This window comes from Dasypus novemcinctus, chromosome 9 (assembly GCF_030445035.2).
Source record: "Dasypus novemcinctus isolate mDasNov1 chromosome 9, mDasNov1.1.hap2, whole genome shotgun sequence".
Classification (NCBI taxonomy): Eukaryota; Metazoa; Chordata; class Mammalia; order Cingulata; family Dasypodidae; genus Dasypus; species Dasypus novemcinctus.
In genome coordinates, this window is record NC_080681.1 from 32,483,088 (window position 1) to 32,510,162 (window position 27,075).

The 27,075-nt window shown below is 39.6% G+C and overlaps 1 protein-coding gene across 2 annotated transcripts in view; it reads right to left on the reverse strand.

Moving 5' to 3' along the window:
• Window positions 1-25,003, reverse strand: part of FNBP1L (formin binding protein 1 like) — a 131,004-nt gene extending 106,001 nt beyond the window's left edge. Inside the window, exon 1 of one of the 2 annotated variants that reach the window (XM_058303160.1) lies at window positions 24,568-25,003. In XM_058303160.1, coding sequence (XP_058159143.1) covers window positions 24,568-24,972 — 405 coding nt within the window. In that variant the 5' untranslated portion in view covers window positions 24,973-25,003. The remainder of the gene's footprint in view (window positions 1-24,567) is intronic. The other variant, XM_071217244.1, reaches the window with a different exon arrangement.
• Between the last annotated feature and the right edge of the window lie 2,072 nt (window positions 25,004-27,075).

Sequence of the window (27,075 nt, forward strand, 5' to 3'; positions counted from 1 at the left end):
AACAACAAGCTAAAAAAATGCCTAACTAGTACAGTATCAGGTGCATAGTAAATGTTCAATAAATATGAGTTCAATTTTAAAAAAAGTCAGATTTTGCTTTAAAACATTTTTTAACACTTCCTTTTTTTCTTCCATGCTTGAAGGAGGTTTTGGGATTCTAAGAAATGTGTACAATTTAATAGTAATATGTTTAATGTATTACACAGAGGATTTCAAGGTAGGAACCTTTTTCCTGTAGAAGGAAACATTCAGAACAAATCTGCTCTTTCTCAAGTATCAAGATGTAGAAGAGGGAAACGGACTTTGGCCCAGTGGTTAGGGCGTCCGTCTACCATATGGGAGGGCCGCGGTTCAAACCCCGGGCCTCCTTGACCCGTGTGGAGCTGGCCATGTGCAGCGCTGATGCGCGCAAGGAGTGCCGTGCCACGCAAGGGTGTCCCCCGTGTGGGGGACCCCCACGCGCAAGGAGTGCGCCCGTGAGGAGAGCCGCCCAGCGTGAAAAGAAAGAGCAGCCTGCCCAGTAATGGCACTGAAAAGAAAGAGCAGCCTGCCCAGTAATGGCACCGCCCACACTTCCCGTGCCGCTGACGACAACAGAAGCGGACAAAGAAACAAGACGCAGCAAATAGACACCAAGAACAGACAACCAGGGGAGGGGGGGAAATTAAATAAATAAATAAATCTTTAAAAAAAAAAAAAAAAAGATGTAGAAGAGAATAATGTTTATGATTAAAAAAAAAAGTCCCTAGAGCTCTTGACTTTGGAACACATTAAACATTAGTTTTTGTAGCACGTTTATTTTCCAAATATTTTTCTTCAGCTGAAATGTACATTAGTGTGCAGTTTTTCAGTTTACACCTGTTCATTTGGGAAGTCTAGCTGGCAGTATTGCACACTTGCCACCAGAAATCTTCATAGGAAGGCAGCATGGCAGAATGATCAAGAGTTCAGACACTGAAGCCAGATCTATCTGGGTTTGAATCCCAGCCCCACAACTTACTGGCCCTTGGACCTTGCTCAAACTACTTAGTCTTTATGCCTTACTTTCCTCATCTGTAAAATAGGGAGTTAAAATAATAACTACCCTCAAGGTTTTACTGAAAAGTAAATGAGCAAGTATAAAGCACATGATACATTCAAAATACTGTAGTTATAGATTTGGATCAAGTGCTGATTAGAGTCTCACAGAACCCTTTCAAGAAGACTGTGTGTCATTCATAGATAAACATTTTTAAGGCAGAATAACTATCCTTCCTTGAGATATATAGAGATTACATATTAGACCATTTTGTGATTTTAATTTGTGTCAGTGTATAATGTCAGATATTTTAAAACAAATTTTAATGTCTGTAAATACGAAATGGTTTTCTATTTGCAAGTCAGTATGTGAATTCATATAGTCAATATTTTTAATTTTATACAAATTGACGTTTCCTAATTTTGTTCTTGCTACTGTCAAAAGTATAGTATAGAAACTATAATATAATAATAGAAGTATAGAAATTGCTGAAAGACTATCATTAATCAGAGTTAATAGTGGATACATGCCAATTTTGTGGCAGTATTCTAAATACAGAAAATATGAATATAAGGCACTTAAAGAGAAACTTAACTGCTCAGCATTACATGTATGTTGTACATATATATGTACATATCATCTATACATGCACTTTCATTGAAAAAAACTCAAGTTTTTAAGTTACAAAAACTAAGGGATAAGTTAATTGCTTTAAGAAGGAATCTATTAGATTTCCTTGAGAAAAACGTTCTTCATTCACTTCAATTAAGTAGCAGGCCCTTTAATTTTGGGGTCTGTTCATGTTAAAGAGGGATATTCCTTCCAGTTAATTTAAAATGATTTAAGATAACAAAACTTAAGCTTACATCCAACTTTTCATGCAAATTTGAATAAAAGTCTGTAAAAGTACAAGAAAATGTATGACAGACTTGAAGATAGATACCTTTTACTAGTTAAAAAACAATCTGGGAAGCGGACTTGGCCCAATAGATAGGACATCCATCTATCACATGGGAGGCCCACAGTTCAAACCCCAGGCCTCCTTGACCAATGTGGAGCTGGCCCACGCACAGTGCTGATGCGCGCAGGGAGTGCTGTGCCGCGCAGGGGTGTCCCGCATGTAGGGGAGCCCCACGTGCAAGGAGTGCGCCCCGTAAGGAGAGCCGCCCAGCGCGAAAGAAAGTGCATCCTGCCCAAGAATGGGGCTGCACACATGGAGAGCTGACATAACAAGATGACGCAACAATAAGAGACACAGATTCCCAGTGCCACTGCTAAAGATAGAAGTGGTCACAGAAGAACACACAGCAAATGGACACAGAGAGCAGACAACTGGGGGGGGGGGGAGAATAAATAAAAATCTTAAAAAAAAAAAATCTGCAGGGAGCAGATGTGGTTCAAACAGTTGAGCATTCACCTCCCACAAGAGGTCCTGGGTTCAATTCCCAGTGCCTCCTGAAAAAAGAGAGAAATAAACAACAAGCAAAACAAATGAGAAAACCAACTCAGGGAACCCAGTGTGGGTCAGTGGCTAAGCACTGGCTTCCCACATACGAGGTCCCAGGTTCAGACCCCAGCCCCTGGTACCTCAAAAAAAAGTCTGTAACAATGGTTCTTGTAACAATGGTTCTCAAACAAGGGCAATTTGGACCCACCCACGCCACCCCCAAGAGACATTTGGCAACGTCTGAAGACATTTTTTGTTGTCATAATTGAAGTGGAGGTGAGGAGATGCTACTGACATCTAGTGGCTACAGGCCAAAGAGATGGCTAAATAACACTACAATGAACAGGACAGCTCCCTTTCTCCCTCAACAAAGAATTATAGAGCCTAATTTATCAATAGTGCCAAGGTTGATAAACCCTGGTCAATGATTCTTCTAGAAGATACATAAGTAAACCAGAGACTGGATGCCCAAAATTTGTTTGAAAACTATTTAGTGGAACAGGAATACTCTGAAAAACTGACTTGGGTAGTTTTCTGTAGATATTTTTCCCCAAAGATGGTGGCATTCTTTGAGGCATTCTGGGGCTAGCTATCAATGATCTCTGGTTCCTCTGTCACACAGCAAGGTACATGGCAGTGTCTCCTGATCTCTTCCTTCTCATCCAGGTTCTATTTCAGCTTTTTGCTTCCTTGACTTTTCCTGTCTCTGTCTGAATTTCATTCTCTTATAAAGGACTCCAATAACAGGATTAAGCCTTTCTGATTGAAGTGGGACTTACCTTAACTGAAGTAACCTCATCAAAAGGTCCTACTTACAACGGGTTCACACACACAGGAATGGGTTAAATTTAAGAACATATTTTTCTGGGGTACGTACAGCTTCAAACCACCACAGCGGAGCAGGTCAGTGTTGAGTAGGTTCATCTACATCTATTCTAATCACTCCTTTGCAACATACCCAACTCCCTTACTCTTCTTTCCCTCTGCTGTACTTTTGACAAAATCTCAACCTTGGCCAGCTGATTATGTTCACTATGTCTATATCCCATCAGGTAACCATGACTGAGGAGTAACACCCATCTGTACTGATCCGTCTCATTTTTTATGTTTTATAACAAACCTCATGAGGGCCTGCAGGGTTGACCTTTGATCCTATTATATTTTCCCAAGCTGTTTACTCTCCTCTTCACAATGACTATCCACCACTTCCTTCTTTCTCATGAAACCTCCAATATACCATCTTCTCTCCTTTCCTCATTCTCGCTGATAATTTAGATTCTGTTTACACTGGGAAAATTGAAGCACTCTTTAGATCAACGGTTCTTAAGGGGTCTGTGGGCTTGAATTTAAATTCAAAAAAAGTTATTCTTGTGGTGATGTGTTGCTACAGGTGTGATATATTAAATGATACACAGTATAGTGTGGACTTAGTAAGGAGACCATGGTTTTCACCTGACTGGAAAAGGGGTCCATGGAACAAAAAAAGGTTAAGAACCCTGCTTTAGACAGTTACCTCCTCTTCTCATTAAACTATTAACCTGTAGGTACTCTGCCTTCTTTTCTATTACACTGGTCCCTACTTTTATCTAAGAGCAATCCCTTCACTTTTCCACTGGATCCCATGTCCTCTTCCTTAAATACATTGCTTCCAAAATCAAAACCTCTCCGCATTATCATTCTCCCTTCCCTTTGTAATTCATAAACATACATCCTATAAATTTTCCACTTTAAAAAGACAAAAACCAAGGAACTCCCTTACCACCTGCTGTCACCACTTCCCACACCCCCTATTTTCCCTTTGCAAATGCTTTAGCATGCATTTCCTCAGTGGAGTTGCAATACCTACTTCCCAGTTCACTGGACGCATGCAGGACAAGTAACAAGAAGGTGATGATGGACAACCACCACACCAAAGAACCAAGAGAGCCTACACTGCAAGCAAAAGAGTCCTATCCATCGGCTGTATGGGATCAAAGCCCCCTCTCAATTAGAGGTGGAGTGTAAATCACCATCCCAGAATCCTCAGGATTGGGGGATGAACTATGGACTAGAGTGGACTTATTAGTATTTTACTCTAGACTTACTGTGATTCTAACAATGGAAGAAATTACAACATTGATATGGAGGCAGTAGTCACTGGAGGCTCCGAGAGCAAGGGGAAGGAAACACAGGTGTAATACGGGGGCATTTTCGGGATTTCAGAATTATCCTGAATGACACTGCAACAACAGATACAGGCCATTATATATCTTGCCATAGCCTACAGAATTGGGTGGGAAAGAGTGTAAACTACAATGTAAACTATAATCCATGCTCAGTGGCAATGCCCCAAAATGCATTTATCAATTGCACTGAATGTACCACACTAATGAAGGATGTTGTTTATGTGGGAAAATGTGGGAGGTATGGGGAAGGGGAGCAGGGCATATGGGAATCCCTGTATTTTTTATGTATCATTTATGTAATTGAAGTGTCTTTAAAAAACACATTTTTTTTAAAAAAGAGGGCAAGTTTAGAATATTCACAACTAAACAGAAACTGAGATAATTTATAACAAAGAGACCCACTTTGCAGGAAATACTGAAGGAAGTGCAACAACTTGAAAAGAAAAGACAGGCAAGGGAGGCCTAATGATGTAGAGAGAGTCTAGAAATGAAGATTATATCAGTAAAAGTAACTAAAAGAGTCAAAAGAGTTGTGAAAATAAAATAAAATATGACAGATAAAATCCAAAGGTCAAAACGGGTGAAATAAGAACTGCCTTTATAGTAATTAATAACAATGAATGTTAATGGATTAAACTCCTCAATCCAAAGACTGGAGGAATGGATAAGAAAATATGAGCTACCTATATGCTTTCTACAAAAGAGAGACTCACCTTAGACCCAAGGATATCAATAGATTGAAAGTGAAAGGCTGGAAAAAGATATTCTACACATGCAGTAACCAAAAAATATATATATATTTTTTACCCAGCCAAGAAACAATTAGGAAAATAAGAAAGAAAAAAAGAAAGAAATGTTTGTCATAGATAATGAAAGTCAAAATACTAAGAAAGAAAATGAAAATGTGACTTTGAATAACATAATACTCTAGATATAGTATAAATTAATAAGTACCCTGCAGCATTATTCTTATAAATAATAACTCAAAGTTATAGGAATTAACTAAATTCTGCAATAAAATTCAAAATCCAAAAGGTCATGTTTTGAATTGTGAGAAGTACTTTTCATTATTTTAAAATATCTCCTACCTTTGCTGGCCTTTCATAGCTGAAACTATTGAGATCTAACAACATAAGAAAATTTTTTTTACCTAGACAATTGCAAGGGCTGCCATCCGTAACCTCATCAGAGGCAAGTGAAGAAAACCAGGTAGAATGCAAGTTCACTGCAAAGTTTCTCAACAAAAGTAAAAGACAGCACAGCTAACATTTATACCTGGATTTTAAACTTCTCAAATACCATAGAGTAGTTAACAGTTCAGGGAGAATTATCCAATATAATACAGTATCTTCTTAACATCACAATTAAATTTCTAATTTTCGCAAAACAGTACACTGTCATCCATATTAGTTTTTATTTATATTTTATTAATACCTATTGCCACAGGAAATTAAGGTGAATTTTTGTACTTAAAAATTAACTGAGATGAAAAGACATTTCCCCAAAGAATGCACAACTCTGTGATTATACCGAGCCACTGATTTGTGCACTTTGGATGGACTGTACGAGTGTGAATAAAACCACTTTAAATTTTAAAAAAAGAAACCACGATTTTACACCGTTTCATACTCACTAGGGTAATTATAAACAAAAAGTCAAATACTATCGGTTGTTGGCAAAGAGGCAGAGAAATCAGAACCCTCATACAATGCTGGTAAGAATGTAAAATGGGGCAGCCATTTTGGAAAAGTCTGAGAGTTCCTCAAATGGTTAAACATGGAATTACCCATATGACCCAGCATAGGGTATACATAAAATCTTGTCCAAAAATGTATACAGCAGCATTATTCATAATATCCAAAAAGTGAAAACAACCCAAATGTCAACTGATGAATGAATAAAATGTGGTATAACTGTAAAATGAAATATTATTCATCAATAAAAAGGAATGAAGTTTTGGTATCTGTTACAACATAGATGACCCTTGAAAATATTATGCTGAGTCTCAGCAAAGCAACAGTAAATATTTAGAACTGAAAATGCAAAACTCGACGGATGGGCTCAAGAAGAAAATGGAGAGAACAGAGAAAAGAATTAATGAACTTGAATCTAGAACTATTAAAATTACCCAATCGGAATAACAAAGAGAAAAAGACCGAAAAATAAAGACCAGAGCCTCAGGCACAAATGAGACTAAAACAAAAGAGTTAATATTCATGTCACTGGCGTTCCAGAAGGAAAGACAAAAGAAGACAGAACTAAAAAAAGTATTGGAAAAAGTACTGGCTGAAAATTTCCCAAACTGGGCAAAAATAAATAAAACAATAAAACAAAAAACAACAACAAAAACATAAAACTACTGATTCAAGAAGCTAATCAAGGGAGTGGATGTGGCTCAAGTGGTTGAACTCCCGCCTCCTACATGGGTCCTGGGTTCAGTTTCTGATGCTTCTGGAAAAAAACAAAAACGAACAACAAGCAAAACAAACAAAAAAACCAACTCAGGAAAGCCAATGTGGCTCAGTGGTTGGGCACCAGTTTGCCACATATAAGGTACTGGGTTCAATCTCTGGCCCCAGAACCTCAACGGGGGAAAAAAAAAGCAGTTACATGAACTCTGAACCAGATAAATTCCAAGAAATCCATGCCAAGAAGCATCACAGTTAAACTTCTAAAATCAAAGACAGGGAAGCGAACTTGGCCCAGTGGAGAGGGCGTCCATCTACCACATGGGAGGTCCACGGTTCAAACCCCAGGCCTCCTTGACCCATGTGGAGCTAGCCCACATGCAGTGCTGATGCGCGCAAGGAGTGCTGTGCCATGCAGGGGTGCCCCCGTGTAGGGGAGTCCCGTGCGCAAGAAGTGCGCCCTGTAAGGAGGGCCGCCCAGAGCGAAAGGAGGTGCAGCCTGCCCAAGAATGGCACTGCACAAATGGAGAGCTGACGCAACAAGATGACGCAACAAAAAGAGACACAGATTCCCATGCCACTGACAAGCGAAGCGGACAAAAGAAGAACATGCAGCAAATGGACACAGAGGACAGACAACCGGGGCAGGGGGTAGGGGAGAGAAATAAATAAAAAATAAATCTTAAAATAAATAAAATAAAATAAACAAACAAAATCAAAGACAAAAATTCTGGAAGCAGCCAGAGGAAAATGAGGAAACACAATTTGAATGGCACTGGATTTCTCACCTGCAACCACGAGGCCAGAAGGAAATGGCACAATGTTTTTCAAGTGATGAAAGAGAAGAACTGTGAACTCAAGATTCCACATCCAGTGAAAATATCCTTCGAGAATGAAGAAGAAATCAAGACATTCTTTGAAGAAGGAAAACCAGGCAAACTTGCCATGAGAAGAAAGTAGCCTAAATTAATAGCTAAAGAAAATCATCTAAACCAAAAAGAAATTATAAAACAAGGAATACTGGAAATGAAAAGGAAAAAGAACAAGAGAAAGAGCAAAAGTACAAGTAAATACAAAAGAATTTCCTTAAGTTTTCTAAATTACATATGGTGATTAAAGCAATTATAACACTAATTTCTAATGTGGGTCTCAATATACATAGTGGAAATATCTAAGACTGTCATAAATATAATCACTCAAACTGGTAGAATGTGGACATCAGTAGACTGTAATGTTATGTATATGTATGTAATATAGAGAGCAACCACTAACAAAGCTATACAAAGAGATACGTTCAAAAACAATAGAGATCAATCAAAAATGGAATTCTGAGAAACATTTAAGTAATCCCACAAAGATGGCAAGCTAAAACAGAGAAACAAAAAAACAGAACAAAAGAAAAAAATACAATAAAGGACTTAAGTCATAACATATCAATAATTACACGAAATGCAAATGGCCTAAAATACACCCATTAAAAGAGATGTCATAATGGATTAAAAAAAAAAACCCAACTGCAAGAAGTCTACAAGAAACACGCTTCAAATATAATGATACAGGTAAGCTGAAAGGAAAATGATGGAAAAAGATGCAAACATTAATCAAAACAAAGGCGTAGTTACTACATAGTAGATAAAGCAGACTTCAGAGCAAATGTACTCAGAACAGAGAGGGACATTAGATAAAAAGTGCACCCCTGGGGAGTGGATGTAGCTCAGTGGTTGAGCACCTGCTTCCCATGTACAAGGTCCTTGGTTCAATCTCTGATAACTCCTGTATAAAACAAAAAACAAAACAAAAAAAAGGTTTCAACCCACCAAAAAGACTTATCAACACCTATCAACCCTAAACATACAAGTTGTAACAAGTGAGCTGTAAAATATTTGGAGCAAAAAGTGTCAGAAAGGAGATATAGACAAATCCTTAATTAGGGCTGGAGATTTCAACATTCTTCTCTCAACAACTGACAGAACAAATGAACAGAAAAAGAGCAAGCATGCAGAAGACTTCAATATCACCATCAACCAAAAGTATCTAATTGACCTTTATAGAATACTCCACCCAAAAGCTAGAAAACACATTTGCCAAGCACCCAAGAACATGCACCAAGATAGACTATATACCCTGAGTCATAAAATAAATCTCAACAATTTTAAAAGAACTGATATTATACAGAATACATTCTTTGACCACAATGAAATCAAACTAGAAAACAATAACAACAACAACAAAAAAAAAAAAAAAAAACAAAAACAGGAAAGTCTACAAACACTAAGAAACAATATACTTCTAAATAATCCATGGGTCAAAGCAGAAGTCTCAAGGGAAATTAATATATAAATATGGATCTAAATGAAAATGAAAACATAAGTATTAAAATTTGTGGGACCCAGCTAACACAGTGCTCAGAGGGAAATTAATAGCACTAAATTCTTACTCTAGGAAAGAGGAACCATTAAAAATAAAAAACATAAGCTCACTCCTAAAGAAACTAGAAAAAGAAGAGCAAAACAAACTCAAAACAACCAGATGGGAGTAAAGAATAGAAGCAGAAATCAATAAAGTTGAAAACAGAAAAATGGGGAAATCAATGAAACAAAAAGTTGGTTCTCGGAAAGATGAATAAAATTCACAAACCTCTAAGCAAAGAAAACCAGAGACACACAAATCCCATCCATCACTGACAGAAAACTGCTCTACTGGAAGGGTGGCACTAATCTGGGACTTCTGGCCCATAATGTGAGCAAAGCGGCCTTCCATAATTTCTAAGAAGCACTCAAGCAAAGAGATACAGATACTAGTCTTTGGATGCCAAAACAAGGAACAAAGAAGTGATAAGGCCCTAGGAATATGGGTGGGGCATCAAGCACTTCACATCTCTAGATTTCTACCCATTTCAGAAACCAATAACCCAATGCATTGTTGAACTACGTTACAGAGAAAATTAAAGTTCAGTTTTAGCAGCAAATGATATCAATATCATTAGGAACACCGAATCAAAACAGAAACTTCTAAAAATCATTTATTCCTCACTATCTAGAGCACTGCTTCCATAAAGAGAAATTCATTACCTGAACAGTTCCAGAACACCACATGGAACTGGGATCACTTATCTCAATAAATTTTGTGTCAAAAAGCAAGTGCTGGGGGAAGCAGAACGGCTCACGTAATAAGAGCTTCTACCTACTATACGGTTCAATCCTTGGGGCCTTCTGGTGAAAAAGAAGAGAAAGCGTGCTCACATGGTGAGCAAGCACCTGCAAGAGTGCCCACATGGGGAGCACAAGTACCCGCACAGTGATCCAGTGCCTGCATGAGTGCCTGCATGGTGAGCCAGTGCCCGTGCAAGTGAGTCACACAGCAAAGATGATGACACAACAAAAGAGAAATAAGGGGAGAGTCAAGGTGAAGTGCAGTAGAAACCACGAACTGAAGTGGCGCAATTGACAAGGAACCTCTCTCCATATAAGGAGTCTCCAGGGTTGAATCCCAGTGAATCCTAGAGAGAAAAACAAGAAGAGAAGACAACACAGAGAGCAAAAACAGCAGGGCGGGAGGAGGGGAGGGGGGGGAAATAAGTAAATCTTTTTTTAAAAAAGCGAATGTCAGGAAGTAGACGTTGCTCAAGCAACTGGGTTCCCATCTACCATATAGGAGGTCCAGGGTTCAACTCCTGGGTCTCCTGGTGAAGGCAAGCTGGCCCAAGCAGAGAGCTGGTCGACATGGAGTGCTGGCCCATGCATGTGTGCATGCTGGCTCACGGAGGAATACTGGCCTGCACAGAGAGCTGGAGCACCAAGATGATGCAACAAAACGAGACACAGAGGACAGACTAATAAGAGACACAGCAGAGTAGGGAGCTGAGGTGGTGCAAGAGATTGAGCACCTCTCTCCCACTCCCGAAGGTCCTAGGATCGGTTCCCGGTGCTGCCTAAAGAAGAAAAGCATACATAGAAGAACACACAGCAAATGGACACAGAAAGGAGAAAGCAAGCACAAAATAATGGGGGGGGGGGGGGGGGGGCGCGGGAATAAAAAAATAAATCTTGGGAAAAAAAACAAACAAAACAAGTACCACAACCAAGATGTCCTGTGATAGATGAATGGATAAAAGATGGTACATCCATACAATGGAATATTATTCAGCAATAAAGAAAAATAAGCTATCAAGTCATGAAAAGACATGGAGGAACCTTAAATACATATTTCTAAGCAAAAGAACCCAATTCAAAAAGGCTACATACTATATCATTCCATGTATCTAACATTATGGAAAAGATAAAACTATAATAAGTGGAAAAAGATGAATAGGTGAAGCACAGGGCATTTCTAGGGCAGTGAAACTATTCTATATCACCCTGTAAAATGGATACATGACATTATGCATTTGTCAAAACCCACAGCACTTTACAGCAAAAAGAATGTGTCAAATGTATCCAAGTTTAAAAAAACAACAACTATCATTTAGGAGGTCAGAGGATCCCAGGAAAGAATGCATTGTGATGAGAATCTAACCATATTACAGATGAAATAACCTCTCTGAAGTGGGTAGGAGAAAAGCTGCTGACCTAAGTAACTCTGAAGATGAAGAGCCCATAGACTAATGGCAAAAGGAACTAAACGAAAGCACTGTACGCTAGTTGATAAATGTTGTTTCCCATGGGGGGTATGGGTTAACAACTGTGATACTGCCGTACATGCGTACTGAAATGGAACAATTAAATAATGAATGGTGGGTAGTGGGAGCTATGGAAGTGGGGATTTACAGATAAGCGAGGGGAGGAGGCTAGACTGACTTGTGACAATGGATTAGTTTGAGACATCAGTAAGAACTCATGTAACTTTTATGTTTAACGTGATATATAGATGGTTAAATATATAAATATTTACAGATATGTGTATATACATGGGTTAGTATACAAACATGTATTTCTTTGTTCTGTCAGCTGAGAGAGCCTAAAGAAATGACACCCCAGAAGCAACTAGCACACCTGGTGCCCAGACCTTGGTTTCTAATACCATTCTCCAATAAAAGAAACCAGGACCCCTTGGATAAATGGCTCATTCCAGGACTCAGGCAGAAATACACAAACTGAGACTGGAGCATCTTGTAATAAGAAAGTAGTCAAAAAAAATTATTGATGGGGATATGCCAAAGGAGAAGAGAAGCCAAATGAAAAACCACCCAATGGCCAAAGCTGGAACAAAGTGAGCAACAAAAATTAATAAGGTAGTACTGGACTTTAACCTGAAGTATAAAAGAAATATTCATGAGTCCATACCTATATAAATAATTGAATAGCTTAATAGAGGGAAGGGAGGAGATAAATCTCCCATGTAGAATTCTAAATAAATTATGTAGATACTCCATGGAAGGGAAGCATGTCTCCCCACTCCTTAAATGTGAGCTCTGCATAGTTACTTCTAAAGAGTATAATATGGGAAGTTGCGGGCCGAGGACACAGAAACAACTTTACAAGAGAGATCCAACAGTGATAAAGCCTGTTGGTAATATATACCCTTGCCTAATAATGTGATGAAAATGGCACTTTACCTCTAGTATCTTCTTGCCCAAAACTATAATCCCAGTCTAATCATGAGAGAAACATCAAGCAACTCCAATAGAGGGAGTTGTAAGATGTTAGATGAATGTAAGATGTTAATAATAGGGAAACTATGCGTGGGTAGGTAATATGGGAACTCTCTGTATGATCTGCCCAATACTTAATAAATCTAAAACTGTTCTAAAAAATAAAGTCTATTAGTTAAAAAAAATGTGTTTAATTTTAAGAAGGACCTACCACAAGGTCTTTAAGGTTTTCCCACATTTTTTCTAGTAGTTTTTTAGTCTTTGCTTTTATATTTAGGTCTTTGATCCATTTTGAGTTGATCTTGTATAGGGAGTCAAACAATGGTCCTCTTTCATTCTTTTGGTTATGGATATCTAGTTCTCCCAGCACCATTTGTTGAAGAGACTGTTTTGTCCCATTAATATAGCTTTTGTAGGTGTGGTGTACTGAAAACCAGATCACCATAGAAGTGAGGGTTTATTTCTGGACTCTCAATTCTATTCCACTGATTTGTCTCTCTATGCAAATACCATGCTGTTTTGACCACTGAAGTTATGTAATATGTTTCAGGGTCAGGTGGTGAAATTCCTCCCACATCACCCTTCTTTTTTAGAATGCTTTTGGTTATTTGGGTGCACTTGCCCTTCTAAATAAATTTGGTATTTGCCTTTTCTATTTCTGTAAAGTAGGCTGCTGGAATTTTGACTGGTATTGCATTGAATCTATAAATCAATTAGGGTAAGGTTGACATCTTCACGATATTTAGTCTTCCAGCTGTGAACACGGAATATCTTTCCATTTGTTCGTTTTCACTGATTTCTTTCAGCATTACTTTGTAGTTTTCTACACACAAGCCCTGTACTTCTTTGGTTAAACTGATTACTAGGTATTTGGGTCATTTTGTTCCTTTTGTAAATGGAATTTTCCCCTATTTCCTCCTCAGATTGTTCAATACTAGTGTACAGAAACATTCCTGACTTTTGTGTGTTGATCTTGTATCCTGCCACTCTGCTGAACTCATTTATTAGCTCAAGTAGCTTTTCTGTAGATATTTTATAATTTCCTAAATACAGAACCACGTCATCCTTGAATAGTGAGACTTTTACTTCCCTTTTTTTATTTGGATGCCTTTTTAAATTTCCTTGACTAATTGCTCTAGCTAGAACTTCTAGCACAATGTTGAATAATAATGCAGGCATTGGGCATCCTTGTCTAGTTCCTGATGTAAGAGGAAAAGCATCCAATCTCTCCCCATTGAGTATGATGTTGGCTGTGGGTTTTTCATATATCCCCTTTATCATACTGAGGAATTTTACGTCTATTCCTATCTTTCAAAGTGTTATTATCAAGAAAGGATGCTGGAGTTTGTCGAATGTCTTTTCTGCATCAATTGAAATGATCAAGTGGTTTTTTTCCTTCAATTTGTTAATGTGAAGCCATCTGGTCCTAGACTTTTCTTTCGACTATCACTATCTTGCTGGACAAAACTTCAAAAATATGGATAAAATTTATTTTAAAAAATGTTAAAGCACCCCAAATAAGACATGAGGGGATTACAAGGTCATAAAGGGAATTAAAAATGAGAACCCATAAAAGTAAAAGAACACAGAAAACACTTTTGTCCTGAAGATGTTTGTCAATCCTGGAAAATTAGGACCTTTGTTTTGATAGCATAACACAAATATGAGGACAGAAAAAAATCCAACAACCAAACAAGAATTTCAAATCCTGAACTTGGGTTAAGATTGTCCCAGACTAGTAGTAACATGGCAAAAGCAAATACAAATCCTACATATAAAAACAAGTTCTACAAACTAACCAAAGAAAGAGTTCTCAAAATATATCTTACAATATAGTATTAAATGGAAAAATTCAGACACAAGAGTATATATAGGTTCTTCAGAAATTTTAACAGAATTACCATAAGGTGTGGCAATTCCACTTTTAAGTATATACCCAAAAGAACTGAAAACAGGCATTTAAACAGATACTTCACAGGCAATACCTCAGAGATATTGTGGGTTCAGCGCCAGACCACTATAATAAAGTCATTATCACAATAAAGCAAGTCACACAAATGTTCTGGTTTCCCAGTACATATATAAGTACTGTAGTCTGTGTAGTGTGCAAGAGCATTATGTCTAAAAAAATAATGTGCATATCTTAACCTACAAAAAACTTCTTTCAAAATTGGAGTCAATCCTCACAAACCCTGCTGCTGCTCTATCAACTAAGTTGATGTAATATTCTAAATCCTTTGTTATCATTTCAACAATGCTCACAGTATCTTCACCAAGAGTAGATTCCATTTCAAAAAACTACTTTCCTTGTTCACCCATTAGAAGCAACTCCTCATCCATTCAAGTTTTATCATGAGATTATAGCAATTCAGTCACATCTTCAGGCTCCCCTTCTAATTCTAGTTCTCTTGCTATTTCCACCACATTTGCAGTTAATGCCTCCAGTGAGGTCATCCACAAGAGTTGGAATCAACTTTTTCCAAACTTATATTGATATTTGGACCTACTCTCATGAATCACAAATGTTCTTCATGACATCTAGAATGGTGAATCCTAATGTGCACCACTCCCACCCTCCTGTAGGTATGGACTCATCTCTAAACAGGATCTTCAAAGATCCAATTTGGATGAGGTCAAATTGAATCCAGGTATGCCTTAATTCAGTATGACTGAAGCCCCTATAAGCAGAGGAAATTTGGATACAGTCAGTCAGTAGAAGCCAGAACAGAAGACAGAGGGCCATGTGACAGAGGGGGAGAATGACTGCCAGCAAGGCACCACCAGAATGCCACAGATTTTAGAGAAAGCATAATCCTGCCGACATCTTGATTCTGGACTTTGAGCCTCCAAACATGTGAGACAATAAATTCCTGTTTTGGGGAAGCAGACGTGGCTCAAGCAATTGGACTCCCGTCTACCATATAGGAGGTCCAGGGTCTGATACCCAGGGCCTCCTGGTGAAGGGAAGCTGGCCCATGTAGCAAGCTGACCCACACAGAGTGCTGGGCCGCACAGGACTGCTGCCCCGTGCAGGAGTACTGGCCCATGCAGAGAGCTGGCGCAGTAAGATGATGCAACAGAGACACAGGGGAGAGCTAAGAGACACAGCAGACCAGGGAGCTGAGGGGGCACAAGAGAATGATCACCTCTCTCCTACTCCGGAAGGTCCCAGGGTCAGTTCCTGGAGCCGCCAAAGAAGAACACGCAGACAAAGAAGAACACGCAGCAAATGGATACAGAGTGTAAACAGTGGATGGAGGGGGGAGAAATAAATAAATATATCTTTGAAAAAAAAAATTCCTGTTATTGAAACAAGCAGTTTTGTAGTATCTGTCATAGCAGACCTAGAAAACTAAGAAAATGTTATTCAAAACAGTCAAAAGTTAGAAGCAACCCAAATGTCCATCGACAGTTGAATGGTTAAACAAAATGTGATATATATATATCCTTAAAAGGGAATGTTACTTGGCCATAAAAAAAGAATGAAGTACCAATATATACTACAAGGATGCACCTTGAAAATATTGATAAATGAAATAAGCCAGACACAAAAGGGCATATTTTATGACTCCACTTAGATGAAAATTTATAGGTACAGAAAGATTAGAGGTTACCAGGGGTTAGAGGAAGAAGAGAATGGGGAGTTATTGCATAATAGATACAGAGTTTCTGTTTGGGATGATGAAAAGGATTTGGTAATGGATGGTGGTAATGGTAGCACAACACTGCAAATGTAATTAGTGCCCTTGAATTGTGCACTTAAAAATGCTTAAAATGGAGAAATCTTGGGGAGGGGGAGGCACCACAATTAAAAATTTTTTTTAAAGAACAAATTGCATGATATCACTGACATGAAGTTTTAAAACCTACCAAAACAAAAAACAACAAAACTAATGGATGGTGATAAATCAGAATGGCGGTTACCTTTGCTTCAGGGGAGAGGGCATCCGGTATTTACTGGGGATAGCATAAGTTGAACTGGAGTTACATGAGTATATTCATTTAAAAATAAAGTATATGAATGTTGTTAATATATTTAGGAAAAAATTTAATGAAGGTGATATAAGGAATTTTTAGATTTAAAAACCAAAATATTAAATATATTCAGTCTTTACAAGTAGTAAACAATGTTAACTAAATTGAGTTCAAAGACTGATTCAAAAGTAGTGGCTTCTGTGTTAATTTACAAGCTATTGGGAAGCGGACTTGGCCCAATGGATAGGGCATCTGCCTACCACATGGGAGGTCCGCAGTTCAAACCCAGGCCTCCTTGACCCGTGTGGAGTTGGCCCATGCGCACTGCTGATGAGCACAAGGAGTACCCTGCCACGCAAGGGTGTACCGTACGTAGGGGAGCCCCACGCACAAGGAGTGCACCCTGTAAGGAGAGCCACCCAACGCAAAAGAAAGTGCAGCCTGCTCAAGAATGGCGCTGCACACACGGAGAGCTGACACAACAAGCTGACACAACAAAAAGAGACACAGATTCCCGGTGCTGATAAAGATAGAAGTGGTCACAGAAGAACACACAGCGAATGGACACAGAGAGCAGACAACTTGGGGGGTGGGGGCAGGGGAGAGAAATAAATCTTTAAAAAAATAAAAGCTATTAACCATAGCTGATTCACTATAATGATTTTGATTTTTGTAATTTATTCTGGAAAAAATCTCAACCAACCACAATTTCACCAAAATTTTCTCAGAATCACTTTAACTATTTGTACTCTCCAAAAGTCAGCATTTTTTTCACAATTTTTTAATATTCTCAGACAGTTTACATTATTCTTATACATGACTATCCATCAATAGTCAGAGCACATAATAAACCACTATTCTCTGCTCCCATTTTCAGAATCCAGTGGGCCATGAAATCTGCTTTTACTATAGATAATCAATTATACTCAAATCATCAAGGAAATGAGAGTCCCAGACCTAAATAAAGAGAAAAGTTTCATATCAAAAGATCCAACTAGTTATTTTCCCAGATTACAGAAAGGATTCATACAGTTAAACTAAGTAAACAGTTTGGTTTAAAAAATAAAAAAGTACACTAAACAACCATAGCATTCAAAACATTTTTTTTTGTTTTTTTTTTTTAATTGACTTTGTAATAATATTACATTAAAAATATATATGTGAGGTCCCATTCAACCCCACCCCCCCACCCCCCCTCTCCCCCCCCAACAACACTCGTTCCCATCATCATGACACATCCATTGGATTTGGTAAGTACATCTTTGGGCACCTCTGCACCTCATAGACAATGGTCCACATCATGGCCCATACTCTCCTCCATTCCATCCAGTGGACCCTGTGAGGATCCACGATGTCCGGTGATCACCCCCGAGGCGCCATTTTGATGAGGGAAAAGGACTTGGCCCAGTGGTTAGGGCGTCCATCTACCACATGGGAGGTCCGCGGTTCAAACCCCGGGCCTCCTTGACCCGTGTGGAGCTGGCCCATGCACAGTGCTGATGCGCGCAAGGAGTGCCACACCACGCAGGGGTGTCCCCCACGTAGGGGAGCCCCATGCGCAAGGAGTGCGCCCGTGAGGAGAGCCGCCCAGCGCGAAAGAAAGTACAGCCTGCCCAGGAATGGCGCCGCCCACACTTCCCGTGCGGCTGTTGACAACAGAAGCGGACAAAGAAACAAGACGCAGCAAATAGACACAGAGCACAAAGAACAGACAAGGGGGGGGGGATTAAATAAATGAATAAATCTTAAAAAAAAAAAAAAAACATTTTGATGATAATGTTATAGTAACTAATTGATTCCCTAATTTAAGGAATAGTTGAAGGCTTACTAAATGCCACTTCCTTTCACTCAAATTAGGCATACAGCAGGGACAAAACAGAGGACATTTAACTCCCCCAAAACAAAAAAATAATGGTGTGCCAAAAATAGGAAAAACTGACTCTTTATTTAGACTGATGCTTTTTCAATTGATAACAAGTAGACAATACAAATATTCCACATCTTTCATGAGGTTTTTAGTTCTTTCCCAAGAACTTAAGGAAAACTTTCCCTTATAATTATTATTAATATGAAAAACTTCTCTTATTATATGAATGCATAAAATCAGCTCATTGAAGTAATAATTAAAGCAGAAATGGGGAAAGGTTAAAAATTTACTGCATTTCCCAATGAGTGTCCCTCTCCCCCACCCCAGCCCCCAAAAAAGCACTAGTAACTAAACTAAACTGATACAGAATTTAAAATACTAAGTATAGATAAGGGGAAAAGGAAAAACATTTAAACAAGTTGCAATACATTCCCTGATGATATATGTAACAAATACAACACTAATTTCAGAACCAATAACATTATTAAAGCAACCAATTTCTTTCAAATATTCTTGGAGGAGAGATGAAAGTCAATTTAACTTTCATCTTCTAAAACCCAGGGGATTCCACCAAAGGACTGAGAAGAGGTAATCTCTTCCACTAACATAAACTAAGGTCTTTCTGTAGATTTTTTAGTGATCTGAAAATTGGGTTCTTACCTATTAATGTGTAACTACTCACACACACACACACAAAATAGGTTAATGAATCAAGCATTCAGTCAGAAAAACTTCTTAGCCTGGTCTCAGACTATCCTTCATCACCACTATCAGGCATCCTACACTCAAATTCAAGTCAAACCTAACCACTATCCGCCCATCAGTCCTAAAAACATTCATTAAAGATCTTACTGTGGGCAGGCTCTACGGCAGGCAGCATTAGCAATGAAAACTCCATGATCTCTGCCCTCCAGGAACTTCTCAGGAACTCCCACTAATTCCTCCTTAGGGCATTCATCCTCAACTAGGGACATGAATAATCCTACTTATTTCAAAATCTAGGTCAAATAATACAGACTCAAGAACCTTCCTAAATCTTGCCCTGCGATATCTAAAGTAATTTTTGACAGTTCTAAATTCATACTACTTTCCACTTGCTTTCTGGTTACTTACTTAAATCTTATTTCCCTACATGAGCTATCTGAGCCTCTTGCTAATATCTAACTGATTCCTTTAGGTATGCCCTATAAAACCTAGCCTGGTGCCTAAATCACGGGAGGCAAAGAATCAACATCTGTTGAATGGATAATCATCAGCTTTCTTATTACATCCTTTTGATATGTCAGATGTACATGACCTAAACTAAAAAATTAAACAACTTTTGCCTCCTCTAAAACACAACCTTTATATAATTCTCTTTTCCTATTGTTTTAATTTGCTGCAGGTATGATTATGTTCCCCAAGACAGACTTTTTTTTGTAACTGAAAAGGTTTAAAGAGTGAAGATTATGAAATAAGATGCCACTTGCAAATGCACATAGTAGGTGCTTAATAATTATAAACCATTAGCATTCTCTTGCCTTATTTTCTGTCTACAAACAGGGCCTAATACATAGAAATAACTGGTAGAATGGGTTTTTAAGTTTCCAGTCAAACCCACAATTTATAGACTAAAGGAGAGAGTGACTTTTAAAAAGGTAGGGAAAGTGAGTGGACATGAGTTAAGTAGGGAATTGCAATGCAAAGGAGAAACTGATGAGATGCAGTCTTCAGCTTCTACCTAAATAAAGTCAGATATGAAAGGTGGTATGAACAGGTGTCTTGCTAGCTCTTGCCCTCCCTAACTAATGGCAGCAACATCTGTAATGCAATGCTGAACATGGTAATCCTTTTTACACCATGATTACTTCCCAAAGATTTGACTGTACAAGAAATAACTGTAATATAAGGTACTAGAGTTCCATAAGAGAGATAATATCCAGAATGCATAGTCTGAGGAGAGGGAATTGATAGGAACTGTTTAAAGAACATTCTGGACAGTGATAACAATGTAGGGGAGTATTTTGGAATTAGGAAAGTAGTATCACCTCACAATGCCTCTTACATTCCATCAGGGTAGGACCAACCTAAACCTTTATAAATCCCACCATATAAAGAATGGTGCACTTCCCATACCATAGGCATTCAATAGTTACTTTGTTTGATAAACTAAACTGAATTCCTTCAGAAAACTCCTCTAGACAAGTGCCCTCTAAAAATCTAAAACAAAGCTAAAGTCAATACACAGATATGGTCTAACCAGTATAGGCTACAATGAGACCCAATTCCTCTGTTCTACATAAACCTATTATTATGGCCTAAGATTTCACTAGCTTTTTTGCCAGTCACATAACCAAGCTATCTGTCAAGTAAATCCATATAAACTGCCTTAGGTCAGTTCTTCCCCAACCTGCAAAATACTTTTAGCTCAAGTACTGAAGTTAATATTTATCTCTTTAATGTCATCATTTTGGCTTCAGCTTGTTTAGGGTTTCTTGAACCCCATAACCTATCACCTAATCTATCATCACCTACAAAGGACTTCAGAACACTAAAGACTCCCTAGAAAATACTAATCAGTAATCAATACTCAGGGTAATCCAATGACCTCTTAATTCAATTAGACAAATTATATCTACAGGCACTGAAAACAAAAGAAACAAAAATTAGCCCAGTCCCCATCCTCAAGGATCTTACAATCTAGCACACTTACAATAGAAGTGTGATTTTCAAAAAGTGCTATATAATGTGGTATTCAGTTCTTTCCCAAGAATATAAAATATATAAGGATAAAGATAACAAAGCATTTAATGAGAAGTTTAAGATTAAAGGTTTAAGATTATAGAATCCACCTTAACTATCATCCAAACCATATTTCTGAATTTCTTCCAAAAAGGTATCATTAACTTTGAAATGAACACTGACAGTAGTATGAAGAAAATAAAAACGGCCCTTAAATTATACACTCTTAAAACTAATGGCTACAGATCATATAGACCAGAAAACTAATGCATGAAAAGGTTTATAAGTCCCTACGAATTAAATCAAAGTAGATATTCGAACCTATCTTCTCCCAGACTAATTACCTCATTCCTTATTTCTAGTATTTTACTGTTTCCCTTGAAGAGCAAATTTGTGAATAAATCATGAGTGTGATGTGCTAAGCCATATTTTTTTCCATATCTATGCACACATATACACTCACAACCCATACAGATCTTTTTTTTTTTTTTCAACTTTAGCTTCTCAAAAAACTAAAAGCCATCTCCTAATAAGTAGACTGTATTGACTAAACACAGCACTTCTCCAATCTTTAATTTCCCTACTTGGTAGGAAGAGCTAATAATTACAAATTTGTGCTTCATGAAATTATTAGTTCCTATTTGGACTCTGATCCAACCATTCTTGCTATTCAATAAGGAAATCAACACAATAAGCAATGGCTAAGATGCAATCTTTATATTTACAGTGCCTTTTGAAATTAAGACACTGTCATTTCTTTGTTTGGCATTACCCAGAACACAGAACTGTGATCCTAGTATATATTCACGACCTTACTTAAATGCTCATTTGGAGTATTAGAAACATTTAAAGCACAGGTTAAAGTCATTACCAGTAATTACTATTCTCTCACAACCATACAACAAAACTCTCCACATGAAGACTATCACTCAGTCCTGTTCCCCAGTGTCAGTATTAAGGGGTTATATTAAATTACTTTCTTGTAAATTTAACATAAGACTTCAGAAGCATTAAAATACAATAAAACTCCAAAATACTACAAGAAACACACTTGAGTGTGAATGCACAACTGCATATTTTTGTAACAAAATATTTTCAATAATTAAAATGGCTTGTGGACAGTAATGTGATCCTAAATGTGAAATAATGGGAACTGGTCCCTAAATTCAAAATTTCAAAAGAATTTTCCCAACCTCAAATTCCTTAATGGTAAAAACACAGTACAGATGTTTTGTACTTTATGACAATCCACTGCAAGCACAATAATCTTATTCAAAACTGAGAACAGTGAAATAGGAAATCTAATCAAATTTTTCTAAGGTCTCTTCTAACCCCAATAGACCTCTAGACCAGATTCTCCTTATCTAAGGTTTAAACACAGAGTTGATATGAGTTGATTCTACATTGTTTAGTTTCTAGTAAATGTTTTCCCCAAATCCTCAAACCACTAAAAAATTTAAAATATGAAAATGAATTTTAAGAGAAAAATTAGACTATTTCTTCAGAATTTCCAAAAAGATTAATGCATTCTTTATTTAAAAAGAAAATTCCCTTTCACATTTTACCTTTTCAAATTGCTGAGAAACTTTTTAAATAACTAAAAATAACGAAATAGCAGAGGTGGCAGGAGGGTGGGTATGAGAATAGTTTCTGAATATTATATTCTTGACTCTTTAAAAAACACATACTTTAGTCTTCCCAAAAAACTGTTTTTCAATAAGGTGATGCAAATTGGGTTTTTAAAAAGAATCCAAATTAAGAGTTAAGTCTACTATTTTTTCAAGTATTCTGTTTACATTTTAGCTTCCTCTAAAACGTGGGTCATCAAGTATGTAAAAATAAAGTTTCTAATTATAAAAATGTAAAGTAAAACGATGCCCTCTCTTTGAACTGATGACAGTCTATAATCAATTATGGAATGTACAAAGTGACAGGAAAAAGGTCAGTAATGCCTGAAAACCTAACCAATTATAAAATGGTTCATTATTACAATTTACTCAATAATCCCGCATATATGAACAATTAATGCTATCTAATAAACGGAATGGAGAGGCTCCGGAGGTATTTTCTCTTGGGTGGCGTGTTTACAGGCTGGGTAAGCACTAGTTCAGAATGCTGTAGGAGACATTCTTGGGCTGGCTAACACGGTGTTTATAACTAAGCTCTAACGTCTCTCTGAATTCTAAGATTCCGAATCTGTGAATAAGAAGTGAAAAATAATGTAAGAAAACCCTGTGCCCTTCAATTAATCCATCTCCTTTCACTCCCATTCTAACCGCACGCATACACACAAAAAAGTTATTTCTCCCCTTTCTCTGCTGTAATTTCACGAGCTCCGTGTTAACAAAAGGCACGGACGCCGCGCAGGTGGCAGGGAGGGGAGTGGCTGCGGCCCGGCGGCCCTCGGGAGGGCGCCCGCACTCCGTCCGCCCCTCCGCGGCACCCGAGAAATCAATGCCCTCCACACCTCCACCTTTCCGGGGCGGCCTCGGGCGCGAACTCCCCGGCCCATTACACTCCACCCCCCACCTCGACCAGAAACTGGGCATTGTCTGAAGGCTCCAGCGCCCAAGAAGGGCAAGCAAGAGAAAAGGAAAAGGAGAGAGAACGAGGGAGAATAAAGAACGGAAGGGGAAGGAAAGCCCTGGGGAAACCAGGCAAACTCGGCTGCCCCATCGATCACTGTTTAATTCGGATTCCAAAAGCCAGCCCAGCTACGAGGGGCTGCGGCCGGCGCTGGTCCAGCGAGAGGCTCGCGAAGGCATTCCCGTACGGAGCCCAGAGGCACCGAGAGGGAAGTGGGCGTGTGGCTGGGCCTGGCTGGCCCGAGGCCGGCGCCGAACAAAGCCGCCGGGCTCCCCCTACCTGGGGCGAGGAGGCGGGCGGCGCCTCCCGCTCCCCCGCCGCCCCGGCCCCGCGACGCCCTCGCCCGGGAGGGCGGACCACACGGAGCCCCCTCCACCCACGACCCGCCGCCCTCCGGGACAATGGTGCCCCTCCCCCCCCCGCCTTGGGGCGGGGAGATACAAAGGGAAAGGAGCTCGGCCGCGCGCCGGGCCAGGCGCCGGGAAAGTGCCGGCGGAGGAGCGGGCGGGCCCGCGAGAGCACGGCGGGGCCGCGGGAGCCGCCGGCCGCTGCCCCGGATGTCCGCGGCGCTGCCCCGGCCCCTCGCAGCGGCAGGGCCGGGAGCGCGGGCCACGCGCAGCCGCCCCCCTCGACGCCCGCCCAGGAAGAAAGAGGGGTCTGCACACAAAGGAGAGCGGGAGCGCCCCCACGCCGGGGACGGGGACCGCCCGAGGCGCTCTCGCCGCCGACGGCCAGCGACGCCCACCCAGACGCGCCGCGCCGCCCGGGGTCGCCCCAGTCGCCGACTCACCCACAGCTCCGTGCCCCAGCTCATGGCGGAACTTGAAACCACTCGGGCCGCTAGGCTGCCCCGCTGTCCGTCCGTCGGCGCTGCCGTCCGTCTGTCCGCGGTCCCACTAGCCGGCCGGCGAGCTGGCTTCGCGGTTCTGCCCTCGGAAGGTGCCGCCACCGCCTGGCTCCCCAGTGAGTGAGAGAGCCCCGACTGGAGCAGCCGCCGCCGCTTCCCCGCCTCCCCGAGCTGCGAGGGAGGGGGCGCGGGCCGAGGGGAGGCGGGAACGCGGAGCGGGGAGGGGGCGGGGCGCGGTGCACCCTGGGATCGGGGCGGACCCGCGCGCCCGGCCGCGGCCGGGGACTGGGGTCCGCTCTCTGGCGGGGCGCCTCGGGTCCAGTCCCTCCGGGCTCGCACGGTTCCCATCCCTGCCTCCAGGAGGGTAAGGCAAAGAAGGGAAAGAGGCCCACAGCCCCTAATTTCACCCCTTTTCTGCTCCGAGCCTCTTGGCAACTCCAGTCACCCGCCTTTCCTGCTCGGGAAAAACCAAGTAGGAATCCTCACAATACTTACAGAGAGCTGTGTTTTATTTATTTAAAAAACAAACAGAAAAAGCGCTGTTGGTTAAGGTGATCCCTTTGTATCGGACCTGATGCTCTACTTCCGAATCAGATTCTTGGGAATCACTAAAATGTGCACAGGTTGAACGTCAAATGTGAAGGCAAAATCGGTTGCTTTTAGTAAAAACATTTCATTTTACAAGCTCTGCCAAGAAACCGTAAAAAGGGGCAGATCTTCCAGGAATCATTTTGGGATTTGGACAAATGTGAGCCGAGCTGTCACCTGCGGGAGATGAGAGCCAAGTTCGCCCCATTTCTGGAAGGGGAAGCCCATGGGGGAGGGGGAGGGAGGGTCCAGTGGGAGCAGGTGCGTCTCAAGAGCCTTTTCGGAACTGCAGATCTCTCATTTAAGAATATCGAATTCTTTGAGGCAGGTCCACCTCTTTCTTCTCTTGTGGAATTACTTCCCGACCTTTCTGAGCAATCATTAACTGCATTCAGCTAGCTTGTCTGGTGCTACTAGATATCGAGTACACTTAGCAACTCCTTAACATCTGCTTTAGTATTAATTACTTGTCTCCTAAAAATAAAAAAGATACATTTTAATCCATTCAGCTAGTGGAGTACTTCTCAGTATCATGACTACTGAGAGTCATAATGAAGTTCTCCCTCAAGTGCCTCATCAGGTGGTGTGTCAGCCTTTGAAACGCCTCCCCCACACGGCCTGCTCACGTGCACCAAACTCTTTGGCTTAGATCCTTGTCCCTGCCTCACTGCTCTCTTCCTCTTGGAATTCAGGCAAACAGCCTGAGCCCTCCTGACAATTCAAGCACCACTCGTGCTAAAATTCTTTCCCACCCTTCTCTAAGACCCCTTGAGGTATATTCATCCTCTTCTAAGTGGGTTATGGCAAATTTTTGAACACTTAAGTGTGCCATGCAGTGAAAGACTAAGAAGCCTTCGCTGAACGACACTTTTTTTTCCTAATAGTTTTCTATACTGTCTATTTGGAATAGAGTTCCTTATGGTTATTTGCATTATTGAACAGTGCTATTCACCTCTCCTTTCCAAAACTTTCATGCATTTCCTCCACATATGAATGTATTTAGTAAATACATGTAACATTCATTAGTAAAGGAAAAAATATTAAATGGATGTTTAGTTATTTAAACCCTCACAACACTAAGATTTATCATAACCAAGCATTGTCATCACAGTTAAGACATAAATGGCACATTTAAACCAAAATTGCATGCTTTCCCTTTAAAAGGGAAAATATCTACCATTTATATTTAAAGATTCTCTTCACCCACACAGTGTACATACTTCCCCAATTGAATATAAATGTGAGATGTACATTTTTCTTCTTCCAAAGGTTCTGAACAAAACTCCACACTTATGGCAATTCATTTCTCTTCAAAAAGATAGCTTTCTGGGCATCAATCTTAATATTCAAATTTCTTTTATCCTATATTAACTATTGTTTAAATAAAATTCATTTGAACAGCTTAAATTAGTAGTCTATTTTAAAGAATTATTTCATTTGTAATTTCATTTGTAATTCACTGTTTATATCAACAAAGTCTCTAAGCAAGTGTTTAAAAAGTGAAAACTCACAACAAAGAAATAAATATGGTTAATGTTATATTTTGTTACAAAAATAATAAAGGTTAATCTGACTTCAAGTACTTTTTATAACCAATATTCTCTTAAACTATCACGAATATGAGCATTTTAGCTAACAAATGTCCAAAGGTATTTTACGTAGACTTACATAGTCATATACACAAATATATTTTCAGCATGGTAATTTTTAAAGCTGTTCATGATTTGTCACGTCATCAAAATCAGTTACATGTTAAATTTTTTAACATATAAGACATTGTTTATAGACCCATGACAAGACATGAAAGTGAACACTTTCAACATATTGTTTTTATTTCTAAAAAAGGTAAAATTTAGCTTCCAG